At 39.8% G+C, this 11,217-nt stretch overlaps 1 protein-coding gene across 1 annotated transcript; it reads right to left on the minus strand.

Moving 5' to 3' along the window:
* Positions 1-1,307: 1,307 nt before the first annotated feature.
* Positions 1,308-10,055, minus strand: LOC108062174 (lipase 3-like). Its single transcript, XM_044393424.1, has 4 exons — positions 9,906-10,055; positions 3,460-3,962; positions 3,309-3,379; positions 1,308-1,582 (listed from the first exon to the last, which is right to left on the minus strand). The coding sequence occupies exons 1-4, from the start codon at positions 10,053-10,055 to the stop codon at positions 1,308-1,310; spliced, it is 999 nt and encodes a 332-aa protein (XP_044249359.1).
* Positions 10,056-11,217: the final 1,162 nt, after the last annotated feature.

Consider the following 11,217-nt stretch of genomic DNA (forward strand, 5'->3'; position numbering starts at 1 on the left):
TAAATGATATTAGCTATTGCATAAAGAACTCGGAATTTCTGTTGTTCGCTGACGATCTTAAAATATTTAGAGCTGTGAATTGTATCTCCGATAGTGACCTTCTTCAAAATGACCTAGAAAGGGTGGGAAATTGGTGTTCTCGTAATAATTTGCCACTTAATTTGTCAAAATGTTTCTTCGTTAGGTACAGTAAACGAATAATTAATATCCTTTTCTCGTATTCCATTGACTCCCATATTCTGTCTCTGAGAAATGAATCCCTGGACCTAGGAGTCATGTTTGACAGTAAATTTATGTTCATTGAACATATTAATTATATTATTCCCAAGGCCTACGCTATGTATGGGTTTGTAAAAAGAAATGCCGCGCAATTTAAAGATCCCTACACGAAGCTAAGCTTATATTCAGCCTTCATTAGGTCAAAACTGGAATATGCCTCGTTCATCTGGAACCCGACGGGTACTATTCACATTAACCGGCTTGAGCGTGTACAGAAACAGTTTCTACGTTTTGCCCTTCTAGCTTTAAATTTCAATGACCCGGTCCCGTCTTATTCTGCCAAATGTCGGCTTGTTCACCTTTCTTCCCTAGAAGATCGGAGAACTACCAGTTCATTAGTTTTCATATGTGATTTGCTGACCTCTAAAATCGACTGCCCTGCACTGCTGGGCAGCATAGGGTTATCGGTGCCTGGTAGATCGTTAAGAACGTTTGAACCATTTTTTGTACCGGCTTACAGAGCCAATTATGCCCACAATGAGCCGTTGTGTAGAGCCCTGCATTTTTATAATAAGTTGCCATCTCACATGCGGTTGGATCCATGCTCCCCCAGAGATTTAATCAAGAAAAACTTGTATAATTATTTTGCCTCACTTAGTATTTAATTTAGTATTAGTTAGTAGCCAGTTAAGGTTTTTTTACTGTTGGCGAATAAAGAAATAAATAAATAAACACCCACGAGTACATTGTGCGCGAGAAGGAGCAAAGTAAAATCAGATGAGGGGCAGCAGCCGGTGGATGTAAGAAAATCAGGAAGTGTCACGTGTGTCATTTGGATATTGAATGGTCATCAAAGTTAAGACTTCTGCCTGTCCAGGCAGGAGCCTGTCAGCATCCTGTCCCCTAGGGCAGGTGCCAATCATTACCTAAGGATAGGTATTTCCATAGGGTCCCAGCTGCCTCCCAGAATAGGATACCAATTTAGGCTCGTTTGGGTACGTTATAATGATTTATTTAAAATTAAAGTTAAAGTTAATTTAATATTCAATGCAATTGATTGGCTCGCCGTCCGGATCCAGACTGCTTTCCTAAGTTTTTCCTCGGTGCCGGCTAGCTTCGCTGCGCTCTCGGTTGACGTCGCTGCCGGCGTCGTCTTGTAGCTTTGTGGTCACCTGTCCCGGAAAGTGTTGTTGTCTCCAGCGGGTTGACTGCAGCGGCTGCGCTGCGCTGTAGCTTGTCGTCGGCGATTGCAAGCGTTGCAATTTCCATCGCTGCACTACTTCGTCGTTGTTGGCCCAGTTCTGCTGACGATCGGCCGTTGGGCCGGCACCGGATATCGTGAGAGTCAACGGCACATAGAATGCTGATTTTGCGCAGGGGGCCGGGGGGAAGCGAGGCTTGGGTGCTCAGCAGATACTTCGTCGGCAGGGGGCCGGGGGGAAGCGAGACTTGGGTACTCAGCAGATATTTCGCCGGCATGTGCGGCGATATGTGTGGATGTGGTGAGGGGCTCATCGAGGTGTCGATGATGGTAGGGGGGACAGTTGAATGGCTGTGGTGTTAACTTCAATGGTCGAAGCAGATTTTGTTCCTGCGCTCAAAGTGCGACCAGGAGGTCGCCTTGATGGACAAATGGCGACAGCATGTGATCAAGAAACTAGTGACAAGATAATGGAGGCGGGGAAGAAGGCCCATGAGCCGGCCCTGCAACGACCAATAGGTCGCTTCCGATCCTTTCTAGCCTAGCCAATCCATTGGATAAGGTTACTGCTACTGCCCTTTATGCTCTTGGGACATCCTTGGAATACTGCACTATTTCCAAAACATTTGTCATCTAAACTATATAAAATTGGACCTCTAAAAAACGGTCAGTAGCATATTTCACCCAGAACGGATTGACATAAAAATCTAAAAACAATCACATTAACTACTAAAATAATTAGGAGCCGCGTGGGTGGAACAAATTAGAACAAAAAACGACCCCAAAGTGCCATAAAATTCAATTTGATTTTTTTAATTCTTTTTTTTTGCCATTTTTCTGTTATAAATGTTGTTAAATTGGTTTAAAAATGTGATGTTCATAATCTTATAGCATGCCCGCAAATAACTGCATTTAAATTTTTTGGAGATTCAGCATCCATAACCAAGTCCCCAATATTTTCAAATTTGGCTATGCCTAATGTGACGTCACGGTCTCCCCGTAAGTATGTATTAGGGTGTCCCTTCCCTTCAGTTCTGGAGTGGTTACACATGACAAATTCATTAGGCCAAACGAACGGCCGCTGCCGACGTCAGCAGAGAAGTCGGCGCAGCGCAGAAGACTGCGGACGAAATCTATCGTGCACGAAAGGGAAGCCGATATTCATATATTGCTCTCTCTTTTTCTGTCTTATAACACCAGATTACAAAAAAAAATGATGAAATACGCACTTTATGAAACTGATTTTCGGTTAAGGTACATCTCCCTGTGTAAGAAATGGGCACTTTTAATTTTTTGTATGGTACAGCTTTTTTTTAAAGTGTATAAAACGTTTTTGACGCTTTTTTAATTTCCAACTCGACTAATTTCACAGGCAATAGAATGCCCTCCAACTTTCTTATACACAGCACTGAGATTCATTCATTAGTTTAGAAGCTACAAGTTTTCAAAGTTGAAAAAGTTGGAAAAAACGCAAAAATGCTGGCGTAAATGGCTTCGTTAAAAATACACGCCTGAAAACCGAAATTAGTTTTATAACTTCTACTTAAAGATACATCTTTAAGCCAACTAATAAGACCATCAACTCAAAAATCAATGCAGGGTTCGATTTTATATAGAATTTTTACGTTGGGAAAAACGGGCATTACAGCCCTGTTGTGTCAGTTAACAGCTGTAAACGGCCAAAAAAACACCGCTGTCGCAAGCAGTGTTGGGAAAGGTACTTTGTTTTTTTACCTAGGTAAGGTAAAAGGTATTGGGAAATAAATACCTAGGTAAGGTGAAGGTACTTCAATTTCCCAGTACCTAGGTAAAGGTAAAAGGTAAATATATTGTTTTTTTTATGAAAGCTGAGATCAAGGAACCGAAAAACAATTTTAATTTTCCTTACAAAGTTCCATATTTGTCTTAGCTTTCTTAGCTTTCATGGCCTCGTAGTCCGTGTAACTGCCTGGATGAACCCTCTAAAGTTGTTGAAATTAAATCAAATTATTTATAAATATAAGCTTAAATAATTTTGTGTATATATTTTTAAAATATACATTGGCGCCAGTAGGTGCACGGAACGCATCTTCTCGTTGTACCAAGGCAAAGAGGACATCAGTACGAAGAATGTGGTGGTACCCTGGGAGTGAGCCACGAAGTGCAGAGAGTTTGATTGGCTTTCCGCCAGCGCATAGTCTAACATGGCCGCGAGGTCATAGACCCCTATCTCGTGCCAGCTGAAACGCCAAAAGTCAGACGTATCCGGATGGATATGCTTGTGCTGGCGAGAGTATGTGTTGCCGCGTGCGTTTCCGAGCCACACGTCGTAGCCGGCGTCTGTAAACATGTAGGCCAGCGATGTCTCTGGACCGTTGATAATCCAGTCATCTGAAGCACACAGGATGCCATGCTGCAAAAAGACCACTGGTTTTTCGGCCGTCTGGTTTTGATGATTTCTCTTTGGGGTCGTTGGAATTCGGTAAATAGTAAGGATGTAGTCATCGGGGGTATGCACCGTGTGCTCTTTTACAGGATAGTTGTGGTTCAAAATTAGTGAAGCCTGTTAAAAGATATGAAAAATACAATAGTGGTCAGACTAAATATAATTTAATTTAAATTCACCTCGTACAAATTCCCTAAAGCTTTGTATAGTATTTTATATATATTTTTATACCCTTACAGAGGGTATTATAATTTCAGTCTGATGTTTGCAACGCAGTGAAGGAGACGTTTCCGACTACATAAAGTATATATATTCTTGATCAGCATCAATAGCCGAGCCCATCTAGCCATGTCCGTCTGTCCGTTTCTATGCGAACTAGTCCATCAGTTATAAAGCTATCGCGATGAAACTTTCCCACAAGTCTTATTTCTATTGCAGGTAGTACATATGTCGAAACGATCCGGATCGGACCACTATATCATATGGCTCCCAAAGAAAAAATAAAAAAAATAATAGAAAAACAAGAGAGAACGCTATAGTCGGGTTCGTGTCCCGACTATCTAATACCCGTCACTCGGCTAAGGAAAGTGCGAGGGAGATGGATATATAACATTTTTTTGATTGCGTATAACTATTTAATGAATGGTCCGATTTGAAAAATGTCTTCTACATTTCGATAGGTATAAATATACACAACAAAATTGGATTTATACTTCTCGGAAATCTTTAAAGGTGTGGCCGCCAGACATATTTTAAAATCGTTAATGGGCGATTGTGGGCGTTAGAGGGGGCGTGGCGCTTGGCTGAAATAAACTTGCGCTGCGTAGGAAGTCCAAGAATATGTGTGGAAAATCTCAACCTATCAAAAAATGTTGTATATCCATCTCCCTCGCACTCCCTTTAGCTGAGTGACGGGTATTAGATAGTCGGAACACCAACCCGACTATAGCGTTCTCTCTTGTTTTGTAATTAAATACGGTAAATGATATTTTAATGGAATTAAAACAAACTAACTTTTTTTGAGAAAAGTCGCTCTTTGGACTTGTAGACACACTAACTGATTAAGCCATACACGCATGATATTTTGTAATGCACTAATAAGGTTTATTTTAGTGTAACATAATTCAAATACAGTGATTATTCAAATATATATTGCCTCGAACAGATTAAACTAAGTTTAAAATAAAACTAAATCATCACCTGGCAAACAAAAATAAATTTTCCGACATTTTATGTCGAACCTATGGCGCAGCTGTCTATGCTCGGGTCATCAGTACAACGGGTGAGATCGCTGTTCACTTGGTAACGATCGAATTAAAAGTGGGGACGGTTAGGGTCACTTCATTGCCTCGGCTAGAACTGTAGGGAGCGTTACTGATAGCAGGGCTAATGAGAGATCTATCTTTCATTCACATCGAGATATCAAGGGTTCGATATTTAGCGGACTCGACTATTGTGTTAAGTTAGTTGGCTTCCAACTTCCTCCCGAGATCGAGAAAATGGTTATCGACTGGCTCGAGGTAGAGATGCAAAACCATCGATGGTGGGTACATCGATGTTTTCACAATCGATGGTTGATAACCTCGATATATCGCTTAAACCATCGAAAATTTGTTTAGTTTTTTTTTAACTGCCCATTGATCCAATTGCTAATAAAATGATTGTTTTGCTGAACCTTAATACTAACTTATAACAAAACGAAAAAAAAGAAAAAAAAATAAAAAAACTTCAATCCATTTCTTAAAAAACTACACTACTATTACGAACTCTAGGTCATGGTTGCTTAATTTGTATAACACAACAATAATAACAACAAGCAAAAAAAAATATTTCCATAACGTTATGAAATATTTAATTTATGTTTAAATTGCGCGCCGATAAACATAAGTATTAGTATTAGTACAAGTTAGAATTTCTAACTTGGAAAGCACCACAAATTTAAATCAGCGTGATGGTCAAAGGATCGCAATCAATAGCTGGTAGGGCTAGGAATAGTAGATAACCTAACCTTGTTCACCCTCAGCGTGTTCCGCACTTGTTATATTAGTAAGTATGTGTGTCTGAAACTTTTTTTTCCAAATTTATGTGATGTCTTAGTTGAATGTGATGGCTATAATTTGCATCGCAATATATGTGAGTAAAAAGTTAAGTTCCACGTTTATTTGTAAATATCCGACTAGCAGTGTAATTGATTACTTGTTTGTAGAAATTAGATGTCGAAGAAATGCCGATAAACTGCCAATTGGATGTATATACCGACCAAATTGCCGGATTAACTATGAGCAGTTTTTAAATATTTATTTTCCCAGACGTGTCATTAAATTATTAAGACGTTATTATAACAGGAGATTTTAATAGCGACATTATAAAGGAGTCCCACCTCGCAGAGAACATTAAATCGCTGGGCATGAAGTTAGTAAATTCCGTATCCCCAACAAATTTTACCAAAATTCGCAACTCGCTCCTAAACCTATTTGTTGTGTCTGACACAGACAGAATAGCTAAATATGACCAACTTATTGTCCCGTCCTTTTTAAAACATGACTTAATATTCTTGACCTATGCACTTGAACTACAATACCTTGACCATGCAATAGTTTTTAGGGATTTTAGAAGTATCAATTACGACCTTTTGGACTTAGACTTTAACTTGTGCAATTGGAATAACATATATTCCCTTTCCGAAGTTGACGACCAAGTTAACCTTTTACAACACAATATTTGTTATTTATATAACTGTCTTGTACCTGTCCGTCAAAAAGTTATTCGTCCTTCTGAAAAACCATGGTTCCATAAAAACATAAAAAACCCAATACAACAGCGTGACGGAGCGTACAATAAGTGGAAGAGATACAGGTGTTTAAGGCATCGAGACAAAAAGTGACCAAACTTTCCCATATCGCCAAGAAATTTCTATTCCCGTAAATTTAATAATGCTTCTACTACTCAGACATGGAAAATAATCAAAAACCTTGGAATGTGCTAATCCAAACCACGAGCTGAGCAAGAAATAGATGTTAATGATCTTAATAAAAAGTTCTTAAGCTGCACAGTACCTGAAATCTCTGAAAATAAATACCTGAACCCACAATTTGTACCTGGAATTGACTGTGATATTAGGTTTAGGTTTATGTGTGTTTACCAGTGTGATGTCCTTCATAGTATACTTAGAATTTAGAGTGACGCTACTAGGCTCGACAACATAAACCCAAAGTTTATAAAAATATTGCTGCCAAAAATCCTCCCATACATAACGCATACTTTCAATACTGCATTGACAACCACCACATTTCCGGGTTGTTAGAAAACGGCTAAAATAATTCCAATTCCAAAATCAAACAATGATTATAGGCCCATCTCCATTTTACCCTATCTTTCCAAAGTCTTTGAGAATTTAATTGCTGATCAGATTAATAAGTTTATGTCTGACAATGCAATGCTAAACGCCAGGTTACGTAACATGTTCATGTTTTCTAAAGTTTCTGTCAAACTTGTGTCTTCGTACCTACAAAATCGTCGTCAATTCGTTGTACTGTCTAGTGTTTGAAAATGTGAATCGTGGTGTACCCCAAGGGTCTGTTCTTGGTCCCCTATTGTTTTCCTTATATGTTAATGACCTTCCCAATGCGCTGTCTGAATGCAATGTTCACTTGTATGCGGATGATGTCCAAATGTATGTGAGTCGTCCATTAAAAAGAATAAATGAGTGTATAGATGTTTGTAACAGAGATCTTGCACTTGTAAATGAGTGGGCCGGCAACAATGGACTTGGGATCAACCCATTAAAAAAAAATTGAATATGTTGAAACAGCCATAAACTTAGGTTTCACTATCAAAAGGACTCTTACCTGGAATGGTCATATAACAAAGGCTGTCAGAAAAACATATGGCATAATAAGAACATTATGCGTAACCAAAAATTGCTTGCCCACTCATATACGTTTAATGATGGCCAAAAAATGTATTGCTCCAGTGCTTTTAAGTTTTATAAGTTTTTTCAAATTGTGACACGATCAACCAAAACAAAATTAAGGTGGTATTCAATTGCATAGCAAGGTACGTATTCAACCTACCACTAAGAAATCATGTCTCGGAATTTTCACAAAAAATATTTAATGTCGACCTTAATGAATGGATAAAGATGCGTAACTTAATTTATCTCCATACAATTATTTTAGAAAAAGAACCTTCGTATCTATTTTAAAAACTCCAATTTACAGCATCTAGAAGAGCAAACAACCTAACTTGCATAACACCTAGAGAGACAATTTTTACTAAATGCTATTCGATCATAGAATCAGCTCCCCAGCCATATAAAGAATATTAGCAGTGCAATGCAATTCAAAATAAAGCTACTCTCACACCTTAAAAACACTATAAGGTAAATCAGAGTAAAATTAGAAAGCGACTTAGTTTAGTTTTTCTTTTATATATAAAATTAGTTTTAAGTCATATAATAAGTAAATATTTGCACCTATCTGTGACTAGCACACATCTAATATACTCGACGTGCGATCCTGTCGGGGTCCCAACATCGACTCCGACCATTATCTTTGTTGGCTCGCGACTGGTGCGAGAGACGTTCCTTCCACATAAAACACAGCCTTCGAGTAGTTCACTTCAGAAACAGTCGATCAGAAAAATAACAACTGAAATCTTTATTTCATGTTAGCATTTGTGGTAATTCAGTTACATAATATCTTACATTTGTGCTCTCCTCGTCTGCTCGCACGTCTTCGCCGTTCGCCAACTTTTTACAACTGCGCAACTTAACTGCGTGGCTTTGGCAGCGGAGACGTGCAAGAGAGTAAAAGATGACAATACCGCGGCTTTCGAAGCGGTAAATTCTCGAAAATGTTCGCGATCTTGCAGGGGCGCATCGGCGCCACCGCGGTTTTGGGCGCGTTGAGTACGGGGCGATGGATTGTGAGTGCGAATAGGACAAGATGCATGGTCGCGGCTGCGATATTTAAGTTGCCGACTCAACAGTACAACCTTCGCCTAAGCCGGTCGTGTTTTTCTGTTGCTCCAGAATCTTTTGTTTATTTAAATGATAAAATTTTAAATTTAATCGCTAAATTAGCCTACAAGTTCTGTGGTTCCTATACTCCTACTGTTCAAATCATATCTGAGATCGGACAGTTAATATAAACTTGTTTAATTTATAAACAAACCAAATTTTAACATCAGCCAGCAAACAATAACAAAGCGTCTGCTTTGTCACAGCAAGTATTGTGTTGTTGTTTCTATTCTCCCGCTCTCCTGCTGTACGCCTCTCGGAGCTGCCGGTTCGTTACCACTATTACGCCGCTTTGTGCGTGTCGCCAAAATTCACCGATCAGTGCAAGCCCTCCTGTTAACTTACGCTCTTACGAACGTTTTAGCTTGCTGCTCTTGATTCCGCTGCTCTCCAAGCGTTGCCTTAATCTTTCGCCGCTCTTACTTTGCTCTGCACAGTGACCTGAGTGCATTCAAAAATGAGTCTATCCTGCTCAGCCAAAAAATGCGAGTTCAACGGCATTATTGCTGGCGAAACTTATTTGTTGTGCTGGCTATGCGAGAATACTGCGCGTTGTAAGTGCGCCGGTGTCGGCGTAAATGGTCGTATTGGTGATCTTATTTCCAAAAGAATTGGATTTCTTTGGACCTGCTCCGCGTGCCGTGAGATTACGGACGAGATGCGTTCCTTCATGCGGCAAACTTCACGAGAAGCTGATAGCCGTTGAGTCCCAGTTTAATGGGCTAAAAACAATTAAGAAAACTCCAACAAAGATTTATTCTCCTCCAACTGGCCAATTAATGAACCATCTTACTCCTGCTATTCCACCCTTATCCGTGAGGGATCCTGGCTCCTCCAATAGCTCACTAATGTACGCTTCATTAGTTTCTGCCAATGCCAGCGAAATCGATAAAAACTGCGTATCATCGAATAACCTTGTGCCTCCACTGCCGGGTCCTTTATTATTATGCCCTACCATGAAATTAGCCAGGTCTCCTACTAGATTGGCAATTCCTGCTCCAGTGCTTAATTTTGTAACTCCTAAGTCTATATGTGCAGACCTGGCCCCTGGCTCTCATCCTGAGCCTGATCCTGGTGCCGTACAATTCAACCTTCCACAATCCGCCAACGCGATACCGTCGGTATCCTCCGTTATAACGGCACCGCCAGTATCCTCTGGTCAAGTAACATCGGTTGTACATAATGTACATAATGGTCCTGGTTCCTCCATGTTAGCGCCTGCACTTGAGTCCCTAAGATGTCAACAGCAGCCACAGCCAGCGCCAGCTCAAACCCCGCTACCTGCCGTTCCAGCATTCTATTTTTACTTACCCTAGCCTATTAATCCCTTGCATGGGAGACAAATTGTATGACTTTGTATTTCTGTATATCTTAGAACCTAAGTGATGCAATGTATTTATAACTAACAAACCCCCATGCGATACCTTCGCCATGGTGGCCCCCTTGACTCTGAATAGTCATCTTGGCGACTATTTTCTACACATACGAACTAGACAGATTCTCGATCAACTTGGCGATCGAATCATCTAGATTTTTTATGTTGTCTTAAATCTGTTTTTATCATTTGATTAACAGAAAAGATAACTAGGGAAATCTGGCTCGAATAAAACTCCGACCGTTTTCCCGAACAACTTGAACATTGTTTCAAGGAGTAACTTATCAACTTGGCGATCTGTTACGAAATTATTGGAAGTCAACTTGGCGACTCCAATATTTAATCAATTTATAAGTAGAAGTAGTCAACTTGGCGATTCTTCTTACTTTATTAACAACAAAAAATAAATCCGATTTACTGGAGTAACAATACCTTGACCATGCAATAGTTTTTAGGGATTTTACGACCTTTTGGACTTAGGGCCGGTTTCCCGAGTGCCGGCTAACATTTCTCGAACAGATAAAGTCCCTTCTAAGGCATTTTGGCTTTCTCGAGCACCAATGTGAGAGCTAACTTTGACAGGGACTCGGAGTCGCTGTTAAGCGTTTTCGGCTCGATAGAATGACAGCTGATTTTCCAAAGCCAACTATGAAGAAAAAACGAAATCACAGCTGACTTTTCCTTTGAATTATACCCAAACAGCTGATGAAATAATCGAAGCACGCCATTTTTTGCGCTTCACAGCACAATTCTGTGCGTTAACAGCACTCTGTAATTGTTTCTCGTTCAGATAAATTAAAGTAGTCGAGAAAGCGGATTTGCTTTTACGAACAGTTTATCTGGTATTTAAGTTTTTTGAACAGATAGCTATCAGGGACTTTGACAGGGACTCGAGAAACCGGCCCTTGGACTTTAACTTGTGCAATTGGAATAACATATATTCCCTTTTCGAAGGTTACGAACAAGTTAACCTTTTA

This window comes from Drosophila takahashii, chromosome 2L (assembly GCF_030179915.1).
Source record: "Drosophila takahashii strain IR98-3 E-12201 chromosome 2L, DtakHiC1v2, whole genome shotgun sequence".
Taxonomy (NCBI): domain Eukaryota; kingdom Metazoa; phylum Arthropoda; class Insecta; order Diptera; family Drosophilidae; genus Drosophila; species Drosophila takahashii.